The sequence below is a fragment of the Fukomys damarensis genome, unplaced genomic scaffold (genome assembly GCF_012274545.1).
Source record: "Fukomys damarensis isolate Sample0158 unplaced genomic scaffold, DMR_v1.0_HiC HiC_scaffold_37, whole genome shotgun sequence".
NCBI lineage: Eukaryota > Metazoa > Chordata > Mammalia > Rodentia > Bathyergidae > Fukomys > Fukomys damarensis.
In genome coordinates, this window is record NW_022900949.1 from 3,836,340 (window position 1) to 3,855,530 (window position 19,191).

A 19,191-nucleotide genomic window follows, 5' to 3' on the forward strand; every position below is an offset into this window, starting at 1 on the left:
GGAGGGGAGGGGGAGGGAAGGGGGAGAGAGGGAGATTGTGCTGCAATGTGCTCCCTCCTCACCATTGACATACAGACTCTTGTGGTCTAGGGTGTAGTGGTGACCCAGCTGGGTGATGCCATGGGTTTCATGACTCAGCTCCCTGTACAGCTTCTCTCTGTCCAGCCCAGGGCCCGTAGAATCGGAGTGGAAGGTGCAGATGACATCTACTCCTGTGGCGGCCCCATCCTTCTCACACCTGGTGGAGGAAGTACGTGGGGACACAGAAAGGAGATCTTCATCGTCATTGGTGTGAGAAGCAAAAGAACAGAAGGGAGAAGGCTCAGCAAGATGTGGAGGTGCCTAGCTGTGAAGTCTCCTGTGTGTGACTTGTGTGGGATAGTCTACTCCTACTGGGGACATAAAACATGGAAATTAGAATCTGCAGACAGGAAGCCTGGTAGTTCTATTTCTTCTACAAGGACAACCCTCATTTAAAGCAGAACAGCACCTGGGTTTTGTACACTAGACATAGTTCTCATCTCTAAGCTGGTGAATGTTCCAATCTTCAATCCTTCTGTGCCACAACAAAGCATAAAGACATCATAGTGGGTGCTGGTTTTAGTGATACCTGAGCCTCCCTGTACGGTGCATGAAAGTCCTTTCTATCTGAGAGTCTCACCTGAGTGCAGCCAACTGGCAGCCAACGTAGAGTGGCCCAACACTGGTCTTATTGAGCAAGAACCTAAGCTGTTGGAAAAACAGAGGGATATTAGAGAGGATGGCTGAGGAGGTAACTAGGGCAGGTGTGAGAAGGTATGGAGTAGTCATGAAAAGGCTCTTACCTGGCGCTGAAGGACCCTCTCGGTGAAGTTAAACTTCAAGGAACCTGGCTTTCCCATTTCCTCTGCGTAACCCATGTTGGTGATGGTGAAGTTGAGTGTGACCAGTACTGTAGTAGAGCCATTAGCTGCATTGGTGGAGGAAACAAAAGTGTCCATTTTGGGATGAAGTCCTGTCATGATTAAGACTGCTTCATGCCCAGAGTGTGGGGCATTAGCTGTGGACCTCAAGAGCTAAAGGAGGGGGCATTCTGAAGTTCCTAAGTGATCAGTAACGTTTATTTACTCATTTGATGAATACTTATTGGGTGACTGACGTGCTCAAGATTTTGTGATGGGCTCTGGTGGGTCCAAAGACTAACAGGACATAGTCTACCAATGTTGTGGGCATAGAAGTGAACAGATGACCATGCTTCAGGGGAAGTTGGTAGGGAGGAGGGCTATAAAAATTCAGCAAAATAACCCAATCAATGCATGGGGAAACTCCTCAGAGAGGGTATAATTTCAGGCGTAATCGAGAGCATGGCAAAAGGTTAAGTTAATGAACATGGAGTACATAGGGAGAGTACTCCAGGCAAAAGGAATAGCGTGGGAAGAGGACACACAGGAGGATGAGCATGATACACTCAAAGCATCCAAAGTTCCTTCATTAAGGCTGTAGGAGGTGCAGATACAAGAAGAGAAGAATCCTATGAGCCCTGAAAGGGGACTCAATGATCATGCAGCACAGGGCTTAGAGTACAACTTGTAGACCAGATGGAGTTATTCGAATATGGTAAAACAGTTGGGAATTATGTGGGTTAAATGCACATTGAGAAGGAGGTTGCAGAGGCTGTGAGGAGGACAGTAGGATTCCCAGACTGGAGGATGCTGCGGTCATCCTAACAAAAATTATACTGGTGGCCTATTCCCTGGCTGTGGTGGGGACTTTTGATGGTCAGTGAGTACTCACCACTAGGCGTCGCTACTGCAGTCCTGTTGGTGTATCCTGCAGGTGCGGGGGGTGGGGGGAGAAAGTGAGGAAGTGTTGGAAGGTGAAGGGATAAAGGGAGCCCGGGGGCTATAAAATACAGCCGAATATATGGCCGCCACGTACCATTAACATACAGACTGTTCTTTTCCAGGGTGTAGCGGCCCAGTTGGGTGACACCATGGGTCAGCTGGCTCAGCTCCCAGTACAGCTGCTCTCGGTTCAGCTTGAGGCCCATGGGTTCAGGACGATAGGTACAGACAGTGTCCACTCCTGTGGCTGACCCACCCTTCTCAGGTCTGAGGAAGGCAGGCAAGAGGGATGACAGTAAGGGAACGGGTCAGGAAGGCATTGAAATTCTTAGGCAAATGACAGGAAGGGCCCAGAATAAAACGAGAAGCTTATGGAGAGGTGACAAAGAAAACTCTGATTCTCTTAGTGTCCTGACTTCTGAGCATTCTGGACCCACAAGCAGAGCTGATAGGTAGGAGACACGATTATGTGGTGTGTCTGAAGACTGCACTCTGTGTGCACGGACACAGGAAAGGTCGCCCTTGAGCTGTGTAAAGAACTGGGAACTAAAGCAGATGGAGAAGGCATGTTTATGATAAGAGAAAAGCCAGTATTTGAAACCTGAAAGAAACTCATTTGTACTTTGCGGGGTAAAGGGAGGAAGGATTTCAGGATGGATGAGGACAGCCGAGGCCTAATCCTGCTCATAAATTCTGCAGGATCAGAGGACAGTTTCTTAGGGGCCAGAAGACATCTTGGTGCCTCCTGAATCCCACCCAGGCTAAGGCATTCATAAAGGGTCTGGGAGAGAAGCTGAACAAACTCTCTGGGCCTAGGATCACTGAGAGCAGCCCTGGCCAGTTACCCTCAGGGCTTACCTGAGCAAGGTCACTCTGCAGCCAGAGTAGAGGGGGCCGATAGTTGTGTTCTTGAACAAGCGTCTGAGCTGTAGAGAACAGAAAGATGCTCGGAGAGGTAAGGGCAGGGTCATCAGAGTTGGGTTGTGCCTTTATCAGCAGGTGAGGCAGGGTGGATGGATGGGTGGTGGGGCTGGCGGCCAAGGGCAGAGGGGGCCGGAGATGGGCGTGGTCAGAAAGCTGGTGGGCGGGGCTGCTGTGGGGTGGGCGGGGCTCTCACCAGGTGTTGCAGGACCTTCTCCGTGTCGTTAAACTTCCAGAGTCCTGGAGGCCACGACTCTTCCTCATAGGGCAGGTTGGTGATGGTGAAGTTTAGGGTAAATGGCACCAGGGGAGATCCTGTGGCAGCAGCAGAAAGGAGAGGGCTGCCGTGTTGAATCAGGCCGTGGTCGGACATAGGGGAGAAGTCGGGCCTGGGACCACAGACTGAGGTCATCTCCGGGACACCTCACCGGAGACCACAGCAATGGTCGAGAGGTGTTGGTGTCTAATGACTGGGTCATCGATTGTGGGTAACCCTGGACCACAATATGATCCCGGTGAGCACGGAGCGATCTGGCAGCTACAAGGCCTTGAAGGGATAGTTTGCCATCTAACATTCGCATCTCCATATTTCTACTGAATATGACTTTACTCCTTCCGTCCAGCATTTAGGGGCATTTTTCTGTTGTCAGAGAAAGGTATACGGAAGACGTCCCAATCTTTCCATCCCTGACAGCTAGAGAAAGACGCAAGATGTGGGGCTCCTCCTATCCTTGGGTAAAGCGGGATGGCCCCGAGGGCCATGGACTACTCACCACTGGGGACACTTGTTTCAGTCTGGTGAGTGTAACCTGCAGAAAAAAGTTACAAATGTGAGTGAGGAGGTGCTCAGAGGTGAAGAAGAAACGAACTCTGGAAGTGGAGGCTGTGGGCATCTATAAGGCAGGAAAGTACACAGGACAGCTGCTCACCATCCACATGGAGACTGTCCTGCTGCAGGGTGTAAGGTCCAAGCCGGGTGATGCCTTGGGTCAGCTGGCTCAGCTCCCAGTACAGCCTCTCTCTGTCCAGCCCAGGACTCGTTAAGTTTGGGTGGTGGGTGCAGACTGCGTCCACGCCAGTGGCCGCCCCGTGCTTCTCTGCCCTGGTAAGGGTGGTGAAAAAGATGGCCGTGGATGGATTGGCTGGAGAGGGATGCAGAGATCCTGGGGCCGCGCAGGAAGGGGCTTGAGGAACTGAGAAGAGCTGGAGAGAGATAAGAAGCCAGACTTGGGTTGTCTAGAGGGTCCTCTCTCGGCCTGCTGAGGAGGAATCCAGGAACAGAGACAGTGAGGGTCCACCTGACGAGGTTCCGCCACAGCGTTTTGAGAATGCTTTAAGGACCTTAGAACTCGGTGCAGCTCTTGTAAACAGGACCCAGGATGCTGTCTTCTTCCTACCGGGGGGAACCGGCCTCACTTTTGCCTTCTAAATCCAGGCTTCCCCCTACACTTAGGATGTATTCTCGCTATGGCAGCCAACTCTGACTCAACAGAACTCTTTCCTTGTCAAACACCAGCCGAACTCTTCCACTTTCCCTGCTGCCTGAGCACGAAGCCCTGATGTAACGTCAGTTCTAGCCCATCTAAAGCCTGCATTGCTCTCCTCTCCACCTGCTCCCCTCCCCTTGCAGTTGGTTATTTCCACACTACGTGTTTTCTACCTCTATCTCTTTTTTTCCCCCCTCTTTCTCTGCCACAGACCTCCGGCCATTACCTTCTCCTCCTCAATGTCACTCCTGCCTGGACTCACTGCATTTTCCGCATCTCTCGACATTCAATATCCTGTCTGGGCCTCGGTTTCTCAGCTGACAAACTGGAGCCCTTCAATATTCTCTGTGGGTCTGTTTCTCATTTATAAAATGGCATAATAATAGTACGTGGGGCACAAGCGTGTTGGGAAGATGAAATAAGGGGATAGAAGTAATGTGCTTCAAACGGTCCTGTATACCCTACATAATGAATGAGTGTCAGCTGCCGCAATTATGATAATGGTTATAAATATAATCATCGTTTAGGATAACTACTCTTATTAGAGAGCTGTTAATGACCTTTTGTGAGGGATGAAGACTACTGAGTTTTCAGAGCTGGGCAGAGAGAGCTTGGTACGGGGTAGAAGTTAAGCATCTATTAGTAGATGGAAAGAAAATTCATGAAATACTGGGATACAGGAGCAGAGGGGATACGTCAATGCCCTGGAACTAGGTGCTAAGAAAAATCACAGCATTCTTATCTATCACAGCGCCATAGGGTGGGATTCCTCTCTGGAACTTTATTTTCAGGGAATTGAGGGTATTGTGGGGAGATGCCCACTGAGGCTGAGTCCTGCTGGGGACCCTGGAGAGTCACTGGCCACGCTTGCACAGAGGCCCTCATCACTAGCAGAACTGGGCTCACAGGGGAAGCGAGGCAGAGGGCTGTGTTTTTCCTCAAAGAAGAGTGGGAAAGTGAGCATGGTTGGAGACAGCACGGGCTTTGAGGACTGGCCTTGAGTCCTGGCTTCACTATTTGGCGGCAGTGGGTTCCCTAACGTCTCTGTGCCTCCGTTTTTCATGTGTGAGACTGGGGATAATAACTGGTGTTGAAAGACTTTAGGGAAACATTTTAGGGATGCTTTTAGCTTTGGTGATTCTAAGCCAGGGGCAGTTTGTACCTCAGAGGACATTTGACAGTGTCTGGATACAGTCTGGGCGGTTGTAACTTGGCAGGTGGGGAGAGGAGGGTTACTATAGGCATCTTGGTGGATTTTTTTAGAGGCCAAGGTGCTGCTAAGTATCCTACAGTGCATGAGGACAGCCACTGACAATAAGAAACATGAGAGCAGAACCCTGGCCTTCCCCCACTGTCTGGAATATACTAACTGCTTCTGTGCCGGGAGCTTCGGGAATATTTGTATGTTTTGTGGACTATATTTATAGGATTTAGGTGCGTCCTTCCTAAAGGATCATGGAGGTTAGTCTGAGGAGTACTTTCCAGGGGTTACACTGTATCATTTTGTTCCTAGGAAACTCTGTGCTACTATAATTTGGATCTTAAACATCCCCTGAAGGCCAATATGCTAATGGGTTGGTTTCCAGGTGCCAGTATCAGGAGGTGAGAGAGCCTTGGGAGCTGGGGCCCAGTGGAGGTCTTCGGTCATTGGGGTCATGACCTCAAAGGATACTCTGAAACCTCAGCTCCCTTGTCTTCCCGACTTCTGCTTCCTGGTGGTGAGGTGGGCAGTTTTTCTCCACCACACTCTCCTACCCTGATACGGTGCCTTGCTGTAGGCCTGAAAGCAAAGGTCTACCTTGACCATGGATTGGAGCCCAAACAAGGCTCTTCTCTGTATAAGTTAATTATCTCAGGTATTTTTGTTCATTGCAACAGGCAGCTAACACACACTGCATGGGAGATTTGAGGCTTAGGAGGATGGGGAGGTCCAGAAAGAGGGCTGGAGTCAGGAGTCCAAGGAGAAGTGGCTTTCCCAGGTAGGGGCTGGAAATGGCTGATACCAAAGGGAGGACCCAGCCCTAGACAACCATGAATAAGAATCTCAACCATGCCACCCTGGGCCATCTTCTTTGGAAGATTCACCTGAGCAGTGCCAGTCTGCAACCAGAATACAGCGGGCCAACACTGGTGTCCTTGAACAAGGGGTCAAGCTGTGGAGGAGAGAGAAGGAGATGAGCAGAAGGTCTAAATGGTGACAGGAGAACCAACAAAACGAGGTCAGTGGAGCAAGAGAGGTGGGTGGAGCCAGCATTGGTGGGCGGGGCATCTGTGAGAAGGAAACAGGGTTGGAACAGGTAGGGAGGCTTCAGTGGGCAACGCTAGAGGTGGGGGGCTGTGGCTCTCACCAGTCCTTGAAGAACTTTCTCTGTTTTGTTGAATTCCAAGGAGCCCAGAGGCTGCATGTCCTCCGTGTAGGGCATGTTGGTGACGGTGAAGTTAAGGGTGAATGACATCAGAGTAGGGCTAGAGGCTGCAGTAAGATTAAGGGAGAAGTCAACCCCTGAGTCCTATCTGAAGTGGTTTTGAGGCTTTAGGGAGACTCCAGATCCAGATGAATCTACCAGGTAGATCCCTGGTACCCAGGAGATTCACACCTAGGGCAAGAGGTGAACATGTTTCTCCCACAAAAGGAAACTTTGTTTTGAAATAAACTAATGGTGGCAATAGAAATAAAAATGACAATAAAATAGCAATAATAGCAGCAGTAGAATCGGGCAGGAGCTTACTCTGGGCTGCCTTGGTGCTCAGTACTCTCTCTCCAGTATCTCATGTAATTCTCGCCTAACCCTGGATGTGATTCCATTACTCACTCCCAGCTGACTGAGGATGAAAATAACTTTAGAGAGGGTCGGTTATTTACCCACAGCTACACAGCTATATCTAGAGCAGAAGCTCAGGCTCTAGAATTCAAGCGACTTGGTTCAACTCTTACCCACCTGCTGGTTGTGAGACCTCAGAAATCATTTCTTTCCCTATGATCCAGTTCATGTCTCTCTTAAGTGGACACATGGTAGCGTCTATGTGCTAGAGGTAGACTGAAAGTATATAAATCGAGTCAAGTTGCTGGTATATGGCGAACAATTTGTGAATACTGCTGTCACCAATTTTTGTCATTATTTGCGTCTGCTTTCTAAGCTGACTTGCTTGGATCTCCATCTTTTGGAAATAGTTCTGGATTCCCCTTGACTATTTCAATTCCATCCTAAGAGACAGCAAGCCTGGGTTCCCCGAGATCTGAGGATAGACAACGTGGTCACAGTTTGGTCTTTGGAAGGTCACCTGAGATAGGCTTGCTTTCTCCATAGTCACCATATGAACAAGCTGGAGCCAGCCTGTTGGATGATGAAAGTGAAGCAAAATAGAGGCACTGCAAACAATAGCCAGGCATCCTCAAAGCAGAGGCACTTGGTTGACCTATGTCTCCACACATACGAAATAGCTTAGTTGAGACCAGAGGAACAGCCTTGGAGACTTCTGCACTAATGAGCAGTAGTAAGCAGCTATCTTAATTTACTAATTGCCAAGGCAATCTGCAGTAGAAGCCACTCAATACAACGCTTTATCAGAAAGAAAGAGGTGGGCTCAAAAGGCAAAATTGCCAAGAATCTGCAGTAGAAGCCACTCAATACAACGCTTTATCAGAAAGAAAGAGGTGGGCTCAAAAGGCACCTGGAATCCATAATGCTGTGTGAAATAAATCAGACACGTAAGCTTAAATAGCAGATGGTTTCTCTCTTGTGAAAGGTATATATAAATAGAAGAGAAAAATAAAAGATGGACAGTTAGAAACAGGAGGAGGGATCTTTTGAAAATGGGAAAGGGACCAAGAGGTGGAGAGAAGGATGCATCGTGTACATGTACCAACTCCGCACAAGGAATGCATTCGCTACGTACCACAAACGTGTACTAATTGACATTGTCAGTGACAAGGACACAGCCTCAAATGCTTCATCCTTCTCACACTACCTCCTTGCCTTTGCCTGTCTTGCATGTTCTGTTTGCCCTCCCCATGGCTCAGCATAAAAACTTGTAGGCAGGAAGAAAGGAGATGTGCAGAGGAGGCTCCTACCTGTGTTTGGAGCTGCTGAGGTTCCCAGGAAGAGTGCAGAGGTCTCAGTCACTGAGAAGGAAGCAGGAGAAATGAGCACGTTGCAGCGTCCTCACCTCGGAGGTGAGGGAGCCTTGATGCTCGCCCTGTGTCACAGGAGGGGAAGGGAGGGATGGCGTGACCAGGGCCCTAAGACTTCCTGGATCCCCGAGGCTACGGTCTTAGTAGGGGGTGACCAGCTGCCCACTAGGGGCTTTGGGGGCATGGGGACATCTAGGGCTTGACACTTACCACTGGGGATAGGGGTCAACACTGGTCTGGTGTAACCTGCAGAGAGTGAGCAACGGTGAGTTGGGGACATTCAAAAGGGTTGCAGGAGACTGGGGGAGCTAGGCCATTGGTAGGAGGACAGATGCCATTAGAGTGGCTCCGAGGGAGTCCTTTGGTGAGGAAGTTACTTGCCTTCCACACACTGGGTGCTGCCTCCGACCAGCCGCCTCTTTCTCTGTGTGTGATTTGGCCTTTTGTGAGGAAGGGACTCTCACAAAGAAAGAAAGAGCGAGGAAAGAGAAATCTAGAGGCAGGCAGATTTGATGAGGTCTCTCATCAGAGTGCAACAATCACAACAGGATCCACCCGAGAGGGAAGAGAATGTCTCCTCCATAAGAAGCTCACCATCCACATAAAGACAGTCTCTGTCTAGGATGTAGGAGCTGAGCTTGGTGACCCCATGGGTCAGCTGGCTCAAGTCCCAGTAGAGGCGCTCCCTGTCCAGCCCAAGGCCTGTGGGGTCGGGATGGTAGGTGCACATGGCATCAACTGCAGTGGCTGTTCCACCTCTTTCAGGCCTGGGGAGGTAAAGACATGGGGGTGGAGACGGGATGGAGCACCATCCTTAGTACACATATTTCCTTCAGCCCACTTGAATGTAGACATCTACATCTGCTAACTTGTCCACTTAGTCTAGGCATGAGGTTCCCAAAAGAGCAGGGGCATCTTTGAGCCACAAAAGACCAAAGTGGATGTTTAGAGTTGGACAACCACTGGTCTAAACCTTAGCTTTGTCACTTGTTGAGTAATTCACATAAGTTTATCTGACTCTTGGTTGTCCAATCTGCATCCCACGGATAGCACCATAACCATGGAACTGAAAAGTCATGGGATTCAGAAGCAATTGATGTAAAAAAAGTGAGCCCAGCTACCAGAAACATTACAGGTGCTTATTGATTAATTAAGAATGTTTGCAGTCCCTTTGTGGGGCTGAACAACAGATGTGATTGGATTCATCAGCTCTCAGAGAGTGGATCCAACCTGATTTCCAAGCTGCCACATAAAAGATATCCACTCAATGACCACCAGACTTTGCAGGACTTCCTCTCTGGGGCAGCAGGAAAAACTAGCCATGAAGAGATGACCTGTGAAGTCCTGTTGGTTGTGCTGGCAGAGAACATACTGAGGACAAACAGTGTGCCTGTTATGTTGTCTAGACAGGAAATGACCTTGAGTTAATCTGCTTCTAGCTCTGGTCTCCTAGAACCTTGATAAAGGTACACTGGAAGTTGTGTTGCCTGGAAAGGTTGCATATGGCTAAAATGACCCACATTTTGTGCGTTGAGGACCCACATCATTTTTGGGAGGATCATAAATACACATCCACAGATAGCAGGAAGGCGTGGCTCTGGGCTTTCTGCAGTAGGATAATCCTGATAACTTGATAAGACTGTTTAAGAAAGATTGGTTCCCTTTTGGAACTTGGGGTGACTAAGTCCAGGTAGACCCTTCACCTGTTCCTTGAGGTATCACTTCCTTGCACATGAGCGGTCACCTGAGATGATGACAAGAGTAGCCCTTGGACTGTCGAGAGGGCTCTGGCACAAAAGAAATGTCAATCCCACCATGCTGGCCGTGATGTTCCTGTCCCTGTGCTTCTCAGTGAAGCTAAAACCTCATGTGGATTATTCAGGTCTGCCAAGTCTGCCAATTGGATTTGGGTTCGTTCCTCCCTGTCAGTTGGATTTGGGGTGACCTACAGTACCCAGTGTATGGGGTCAGGAGTGGCCTGAAAAGATCAAGGAGGTGTCAGGGTCCTTAGGGATGTGATGTGTCCACTTCCTTAAATGTTGTGCCCTGGGACCTCCCCTTGTCCCTCCTAATCCAAGATCTGGACAGGCCAGTCAGGTTGTACCTCACCGCACCCTCGAAGGGGAGACAGAAGGTAAGTCTCACCTGAGCGCCATCAGTCTGCAGCCACTGTAGAGGGAACCGATGCTGCTGTTGGTGAACAAGGGTGTGAGCTGAGGGCAGAGAGGTGGGTGAGTGAAAAAAAAAAAAAATATAAAAGGAATTGTAGTTTTAAGATACAATTTTGAAAATTTTTATATATTTTGGAGCTAGGGGTTGAAGCTGGGGCCTTGCACGTGCTGAGTATGTGCTTTGTCACCACGCTCCATAACAGCTCCTCCTTGTGTGTGTTTTTATGCGTAGCTTTTTAGTTTCTGTTTTATTATGTTTGCAATGCATATTCATACATGCAAATTGTACACATTAATGGGAATCAGTGTGATTTTCCGTTGTGCCCAAGTCAAATTCAACCACCTTTTACTTATTGCTCCATGCTCTGCCCAGCACCTACTCATCACTTCCTTATATTCAGGTTCACTTTTTTTGGCTTCTTCTGCATATGAGAGAAAACATGCTGTATTTGTCTTTCTGGGTCTGGCTTATTACACTTAATCTAATGTCCCCCAGTCCCCTCCATGATGCTGCTGCAAACGACAGGATCTACCTCTTCTTCACAACTCTTCTTCATGACTCCCGTTGTGTTTAGACACAACACTTTCTTTATCCATCTACCTGCTGATGGGCAATGAGGGTGATTTCATATCTTAGCTATTGTGAGTCGCTCCACAATGAATAGGGATGAGTCTTTGGTGTGCTGAGTTCATTTTCTTTGGACACATATTCAAAAGCGGGACAGCCGGATCATAAGTTCTATCTATCATTAGCTTTGTGGCCGTGCACAGTTTGAACTCTCTGAATCCTCCAAAACTGAGTAAGGAGACTCAGAGAGGGAGGGAGGGAAAAGAGGGACGGTAGGGGGCGCTCTCACCAGGTGTTGCAAAACCGACTCTGTGTGGTTGAACCTTGTTGACCCTGGCTGCATGTCTTCCGTGTAGGGCATGTTGGTGATGGTGAAGTTCAGTGTAAAGGGCAGCAGCAGGGCAGGTCTGGCAGCTGGGTGGAAAGTAGAGGAGAGGTTCACATCCTTCATCAGGCCTGGTCTGGATGGTGCAGCAAAGGGACACAAACCCTGCCTGCTCAGGGAACCTTATCCTCTTGAGATAATAGGGAGTCTACCTGAATCCGGAGACATGTTGGGTTCATGTTGGCGTTAGAACGGGGGTGAGGAGTGAAAGCAGCAGCGTGTCCTGTTTTAGATGGATCCCCAGCCTTCACCACACACAGAACCCAGAAACGGCAGAATCTGAATGTTACATACAGAAGCCATGTTCTTTGCCTATAGTGAGAGAGCTGATCTACATATAACTGTGAGGGGTATAACTCGTAAAGAGTTAACAAGAAGGATAAAGTCTTATCTGTCCAATCTTTTCAAGAATGATACACCTTGACACAATTCAGTTGGTTGACTGAGTGAACGAGGAAGTTGACCTGTTGTGCAGTAGGTTTGTGGTATACTGGCCACAGGACAAATCCATTCTCAGCAAATAAGGTTGGTGTTTCATACTCTTCTGAGTTCAGGGAAGGATTTAGAGGTCGGGGACCACCTATAGATTTCAGAGAGTGTCTCAGGACTCAGGGTGCAGGAATCCTAGGGATCTAGGAAGACTATCAAATCCATCAAGAGCCAACCTTGGGGTTTGGGGTAGGGCCCAACTACCACTGGGTAGTTTGCCAGCTGCACATGTGAGCTCATTGCTTGGGTCCATCTCCAGCACTATAAAATATGCCAACATTGGGGTCCTGAACATGTCACCTACTCCACCCCTCCTTCTGCCTCCTATGATTACAGGAACCAGTGTGAGCGTCTTTAGAGAGGAGAATCATTTAGAAACATTAGCCACAGCAATTGGACAACAGAAAGAAATAAAAGCAATAAAGACAGGAAAGGAAGAAGTGAAACTGTCATTATTTGCTGATGATATGATACTCTACAAAATCTACATAGACCTCGACCAAAAGACTTCTAGACTCGATGGACAAATTCAGTATAGTAGCTGGATAGAAGATAAATATGAAAAAAATCAATAGCCTTTGTGTACACAAATAACAGTCTCCATAAGAGTCAAAAGAATTAAATGAATCATGCCACAGTCATAAATGCTCACCCATGTTCATAGTGGCACAGTTTGTAACAGCTAAAACTTGGAAACAGTGCAATTGCCCATCAACTGGAGACTGGATAAAGAAGGTGCATGTGTGTGTGTGTGTGTGTGTGTGTGTGTGTGTGTGTGTGTGTGTGTGTGTGTGTGTTTATAGAATGGAGTATTACACAGCCATAAAGACAAGAGAGATATTTATAGCTAAGTGGATGCACACTGAAGCCATACTCTTAAATGAAATTAATAAGTTAAATGTGTAAATACCGAATAGTTTCTCTGGTATGAAAAAGTAAAGGTGTAAATAAGGATTAAAATGTATAATTGATATTGTGTAAGAGGAAGAAAAGTCTAAAGGAGAAGACAGAGTGAGAAAGCTCCTACCTGTGGAGATTGGTGTAAGGGTTGAAGACATTGTTGGGATCACAGTAGAGGCCACAGAAACTAAGCAAAGAAAAAAACCCAATAAGACAAAGATGAGGGAAACAGGGATTCCCCAGTCGAGGAGGTCTATCATAGGATCTGAAAACCATCGTTGTATTTGAACTGAAACTTACATTAAGACCGAGCTGGGGAAAGACCAAGGCTTCCTATTCCTTCCTTCATGGGGCATGTGAGGTAGGGGATAAGGGGGAGAAGAGAGGGGTCCAAGGCACAGTGATGCTGGGATCCAAATTACTCACCACTGGGGGTGGAGGGCAGGTACTGCTGGGTGTAACCTGGAAGAACAGGGAAAGGAAGGCTGAAGACTGGAAAGGCAAGAGGTGGGAAAATGCCAGTGAACTGGGGCTGACAGATTGTTTCCTTTTGTATTACACTGTGGAGATTGACTATAGGGCCTTCACACGGAGCTACCTCTCCAGCATTTCTTAGTTTTTCTTTTGAGACGGAGTCTTGCTAAGACATTAGGTTTACCAGGTCAGGAAGAGCTGTAAAGAAGCTCCCACTTCTGTGTGTGAGAAGCCCAGAGCACACGGCTGCAGCGAGACCCTCGGGAAGCCACGCCACAGCTGCAGACCACTGACCGTTGACATAAAGGCCGTTCCTGTCCAGGCTGTAGCTGCCCAGCCGGGTCACACCGTGGGTCTCTCGGCTCAGCTCCCAGTACAGCTGTTCTCTGTCCACCCCAGTGCCTGTGGGCTCGGAGTGATGGGTGCAGACGAGGTCCACCCTGCTGGCTGATCCATCCTGCTCAGGCCTAGGGAGAGGGTGGGCGCACAGGGACATAAGCAAGCCTGGTCATGAGGGCGTCTTGTCAGATTTTCTGGAAATGCCACAAAGCTGAGATTGTTTAGGAGGAGGGAAAACTGAAGGACATAAAAAGTCCAGAATTTATAAATGATCTGTAGATGCGGAAGGGGAATTGAGATCGGTGTTGGCAAGCTCTTTATTCAGTGTTCACTTGGAAGTTTTAGTGCCCGTTGTCTGTAATATTTGGGACCAGAAGTGTGTCCCATTTGTGAGTTTTCAGGTCTAGAGGACACTCGTAACCTGCAGTGGTCGAGCATCCTTGCTCTGAGAATTTGAAATCCTCTAAAATTTGAAGTTGTTTTGAACCCTATTATTCCAAGTCAAGAAGGTTCAGATTTTGAGCTATTTCGGATTTTGTCTTTTTGGATTTTGGAATTATTTATCTTACATCCGCATCATCGCATCCTAGCCTGGGCCAAGCGAAACAAACAGAAAACCGGTTGGGCAGCTGAACACCCTTGGAAATGCATCAGATTCAGCACGTTTGGGCACCGTATATGTAGTTTAAGCAGGGTTTGGCTCACTAAGACTTTTCATTTTTGCATTTTAAGTTTTCCAAGTAGAGAATAGTTTTGTAAATTGCTGGGCGTGCACTCCTGACGAATATCTACACTGCTTAGGACCAACAGAAAACAGAACAGACGCCCGGCAGGATACAGTCTAGGGAGAAAGCTCAGCAGATGCAGCATCTCAGGTGCCCAGAGCTGCTGCACTTGGGCGGGTGGGGAACAAGGTCCCTCCGGGAGCCGGGTCGGGGAGCCTGGAAGTGTGAGTATCCGTTCCCGGACGTCCTACCTGAGCGAGGTCAGTGTGCAACCAGAGAAGAGCGGGCCGATACTGGTGTTCTTCATCAGAGGCCCAAGCTGCGGAGGATGGAGGGGGAGGTGTGTGAGAGCGGGGAGCGCTACGGAAGCGGGAGGAGCGCGGGCCGCGAACACCTCAGTGCTCTCACCAGGTGCTGCAAGGTGGCCTCGGTTCTGTTGAACCCGGAGGATCCTGGATGGCTCACATCTGGCGTGAACCGCAAGTTCGTGATGGTGAGGTTGAGGGTAAAGGGTACCAGAGCGGGGCTCATGGCTGCAACGGGAAAGGCAGAAAAGAGAAACTGCAGTGCAGCTTCCCGAGCTCTCTGTCCAGAGCGTCTTCCAGGGAGCCCCAGTCCTCCCACGCAGGCTGCGTTCTGCCACCAGAGGGCGCCACGCAGCTCGCCCGCAGATCCTGGGCTGATGGGAGCAACCAGGGCCTCCAAAAGGCTTACTCAGAATTGGAGTCAGAAGAAGTAAATGCAAAGCGTAAAAGTTGAGGAAATACATACATTTGCCATTCCCTTGCTTTTTAAAAAATAAGCAGGAGAAATTACAAGTCCGTCATAAATAAAAATGCTCACGCCTCCTTCCCTATAACGATAGAAAGCTTTCCATGAAAGCCTATTAAACTGTACTAGCTAAGTGCAGAACAGGGTTCGGGGTGCATATTCAGTGCTTTGTCGCGTCGGGTGTTCCCTTTCACGTGTCCCAATCGACATCACTCTCACCACCATGCCGCGACTACGCCGATATCAACGACACTGTCATCACCATGGTCACCAAGAGAACCATCATCACCACCATCATCATCACAGCGTCAGAAACTCTCTGAGGACAGAGATGAACCCCCTTTCCCCGATGGGGCCCCAGACCTAGGTGAGGTGGAACCACGATTCCACCGAGGTTGTGTCTTGATTCCTTATCCCCAACTGTGCCATGACCTTCGGCCTCTGAGTGAGTCGCGTAGGAGGGGTTTGCAGGATCAGGCCTGCCTCTCACGGAAAGGCCAGGCACTGGTACTTCCCGGTGGGGCTGGAGGCGGAGAATGAAGCCCCAGAGCTTCCCAGTTTCACTGTGGAGGTCCCAGGAGCTGAGGGGAAGCTCTTCTGGATGACAGCTGCAAAGCATTCATTCCCCAGGCAGAAATCAGCAAGACAGATTCCTTACGGGGCTTGCTGCATATAGGGCTGAGATGGCATTCGGTCTGATGCTGGGGAATGCGAGAGGATCAATAACTTTCCCCCCACAGCCTCTGCTCCTGGAGGAGACGTCATGGGGCATGAGGAGGGGTCAGCTCCTGCCCTGCCTGGTGTGAGGAGGGAGAAGCACCATGGGGACATCAGTTGAGTACTCACTGCTGGTGAGGAGTGCAGAGCTCCGACGGGTGAATCCTGCATTGAGAACAGGGGTCAGGGTCAATGGAGACACAGGAATCCAAAAGGGGTGAGTGCGCCCTGGTGCAGTAGGAGGGGGATCCGTGACCCATGGTCTCCCAAGAGGAGATTCTACACCATGACTCTCACAGCAGAGAAAGGCCTCGAGGATGAAGCCAGTCCAAGAAGCAGAAACAGTGAGACCCACACCAGAGCCAGCACACATCACTCCCACCCTGAGCCCTCGAGAAAGACAGAGAATGTGACGATGACCAGAAAGGAGTCCACCCAGCACGGGGAAGGAGGCCCCAGCCACATCCCGGATGCTCACCGTTGACAGAGAGACTGTCCCTGTCCAGGGTGTAGGGGCCCAGGAGGGTGACGCCATGGGTCATCTGGCTCAGCTCCCAGTACAACCGCTCCCTGTCCAGTCTGAAGCCTTCAGGTCCGGGGTGATATGAGCAGACGGCGTCCACCCTGGTGGCTGCTCCTCCCCTCTCGGGCCTGGTAAGCACAGCACATGGGTGATCCATGCATCTGTTCATCAGGATCAGTCACTGCCCCTGCTCCCTCTGCCAGCCCTAACCGGAATCTGGGTGAACGCTAGTTAAGAAGGAAGCTACTGTGTTCAGGGAAATGCTCATCATATACAATAATTAGAATCATCGAGCCAGCCAACAACCCTCGCTGAGCTGGCGGAAGCTTCCTGAAGTACTGGAGACCCTGGTGATAAGTGTCGGTTCTCTCCTTGGGAGCTGGGGCCCACACGATGCCAGGCAAGTCCTAACATGGATTCTCATGGACACACCAGTGTCCAGAGGGCTGAGCTGCGGTGGAGGGCAGTGCCTCGGGAAACTGATCACAACATCGTATGTGACAGACGCTTCCGCTTACAGGTGGTGCTGTCAGAAACACAAATGTACCCAGTTAGACCCTGTGGCCCAGCCAGGCTAGAACATTACTACAGAAACGCAAGGGTGCGGAATGGGCTGAGAGAGACCCCTGTTTGGTGAGTCTGTCAGGTTCCATGGCTGCTCCAACCTGAGGTCTAGACCCCTTCATGACCCAGAACCTACGCCTTGCTACAGGACCACGGCCACCGACTCAGATGCTCATATATTATTGAACAATTCAGGGGAAAAGGGGCTCTCAAGGCCCAGGTGTATGGAGGGTTTCTCCTAGAGCAACAATTACCAGCAATGCAAGGCTCACTGCAAACAAGACCCAGATCCTTGGACGCCTGGTCACATTACCTTAGGCTAAAGGCAACTTAGTGGCTGATATGTTTCATTTCTCACAATGATTATGTTTCCTGTGCTATATATAAAACACAGTTCTGTAGCATTGAGACTATAATATATAGCTATATACTATAAATATAAATTTAATATGGAAAAGTATGTGATATGTTTATATTTCATGCTATTGCATGAGAATTATATTTTACATTACAGCATCATATCTATTACATGTCATACTTATACATAATATTTACATTACACTGGTTATATATAACTATTTTATTATTTCTTCTTCAGCTAACTACTATATTTTTAGTAGCAGTACATAGTATTTAGTATGTGATATATACCAAATATATTGCAATATATTTATAACATGCATTGTAACCATATATAGCTATATATTTATAAACTTACATATAGTTGATGTGGTCATACCCTAAAACTATGGCAGTGATGTAGGTTTTTATAAATGTTTCAAGATATAAAAATTCAAGATGTGTGTGTGTGTGTGTGTGTGTGTGTGTATGTGTACAATGTGGTTGTATACTATATGGTCTCTCTCTCTCTCTCTCACACACACACACAGACACACACACACACACACACACACACACATTCATCTTTCCCTGTCTGTGTGAAGTTGGGTCTCGGACCTCCTATATTAAAGTCCTTGGGTTCCTGAGACCCTTGTGTAAAACGAGACAGTATTTACACAGAATCTGCCTGCATCCTCCTGCACCTCGTTGTAGATCATTTACGCTACCTCATACAATATACTTAGCTGTTATATTGTATTGTTTAGGGAACAGTGATAAGGAAATAATCTGATGTTCGGGACAGATGCAGTTTCTGTTTCTGAATATTTTCCACCCTTGCTTAGTTGAACTCATAGATCGCGACCCCACCAGGGTGGAGAGCTGAGTGTATGATGGTGAAACGGGGAACAGAAAGCTTCAAGTGGGTTCCCAAGGCCACAATCACAGAGCTCTGTAAGAGGCCGAGCAGGGATCAAAGCTCTTATCTTTCTGAATTTACTGAGGCTGCTATCTATGAGCCCCTCATCACCTCTTCCCTGGAAAGGAGGGGAAAGCTGCAGGCAAATGGCTGTGATAAGAGCCTGACCTAGAGATCCTGTGAGTCAGATGTAGGAAGCAAGAAGGAGAGTCAGAAACACAGAACCTAACCTTCCCAAACAGCCCAGAACTATGCCCTTCCCACAGCCTGCTTGCCCTGGTCGGGTCAGGTCTCCACAGACTGAGCCTGATCCAAACAGGAGCACATCATCCTGTTATGTGCCTTCCTTTGCTCCCCTCCTAGGTTCCCGGAGCAGCTACAACTTTCCATATCCCGCAGGGCCATAATGTTAGCTGAGGAGCCAGCACTGTCTAAGGACTAGGAGTTTGGATGTAGGAGCTGACCTGCCATCATTTGTTGTGTGTAATCTTGCAAAAGCCACTTATTTCCTCTGAGCCTCAGTTTCCCCTTCTTCATGGGGCTGTGGACTGATGAAGCCTTGAAGATAACATACATAGCCTAGTGTGTTGGGTCTTTACTACAGCTACCGGTGTTGCTGATGGTTAGTATTCATGGACGGTGGTGGTTTTGAGTAGGGATAATCAGGGAGCCCACAGATTAGTCCATGATTTTGGTCTCATCCACCTGGTGGGCTGCGTTGTTCATGAGGAGGACCTCACCTGAGAGAGGTTAGACTGCAGCCCGCATAAAGGGGTCCCAGACTGCTCCTGTTGAACACGGGTTGGAGCTGTGAGGAAAGAGAGGAAGTGAGGAATGAATCAGAAAGAGGATCCAGGAGAAGCTGGGACATTGTTTTGATGGACTGGGCAGAGTTTAGGTGTCTGGGGGCTGGCGATAGGGGTGTGGCTTGGGGTGAGATGTGC

General features: G+C 48.8%; 1 protein-coding gene across 7 annotated transcripts in view; it reads right to left on the reverse strand.

Annotated features, from left to right (window-relative positions):
* Muc16 (mucin 16, cell surface associated) overlaps positions 1-19,191 on the reverse strand; it is an 81,200-nt gene that overhangs the window by 28,496 nt on the left and 33,513 nt on the right. For 5 of the 7 annotated variants that reach the window (XM_033759821.1, XM_033759823.1, XM_033759822.1 and 2 more), the window contains 24 exons: positions 18,988-19,055; positions 16,381-16,553; positions 16,032-16,067; positions 14,823-14,947; positions 14,666-14,733; positions 13,645-13,817; positions 13,303-13,338; positions 13,004-13,063; positions 11,392-11,516; positions 10,509-10,576; positions 8,958-9,130; positions 8,574-8,609; positions 8,304-8,354; positions 6,580-6,704; positions 6,317-6,384; positions 3,674-3,846; positions 3,518-3,553; positions 2,941-3,059; positions 2,682-2,749; positions 1,918-2,090; positions 1,774-1,809; positions 825-949; positions 662-729; positions 63-238 (listed from right to left, as the gene is read on the reverse strand). In XM_033759821.1, the coding sequence (XP_033615712.1) occupies positions 63-238; positions 662-729; positions 825-949; positions 1,774-1,809; positions 1,918-2,090; positions 2,682-2,749; positions 2,941-3,059; positions 3,518-3,553; positions 3,674-3,846; positions 6,317-6,384; positions 6,580-6,704; positions 8,304-8,354; positions 8,574-8,609; positions 8,958-9,130; positions 10,509-10,576; positions 11,392-11,516; positions 13,004-13,063; positions 13,303-13,338; positions 13,645-13,817; positions 14,666-14,733; positions 14,823-14,947; positions 16,032-16,067; positions 16,381-16,553; positions 18,988-19,055 (2,359 nt within the window). Of the gene's footprint in view, positions 1-62; positions 276-661; positions 730-824; positions 950-1,773; positions 1,810-1,917; positions 2,091-2,681; positions 2,750-2,940; positions 3,060-3,517; positions 3,554-3,673; positions 3,847-6,316; positions 6,385-6,579; positions 6,705-8,303; positions 8,355-8,573; positions 8,610-8,957; positions 9,131-10,508; positions 10,577-11,391; positions 11,517-13,003; positions 13,064-13,302; positions 13,339-13,644; positions 13,818-14,665; positions 14,734-14,822; positions 14,948-16,031; positions 16,068-16,380; positions 16,554-18,987; positions 19,056-19,191 lie in introns of those variants that run through there. The other 2 variants (XM_010605704.1, XM_033759820.1) reach the window with 2 other exon arrangements.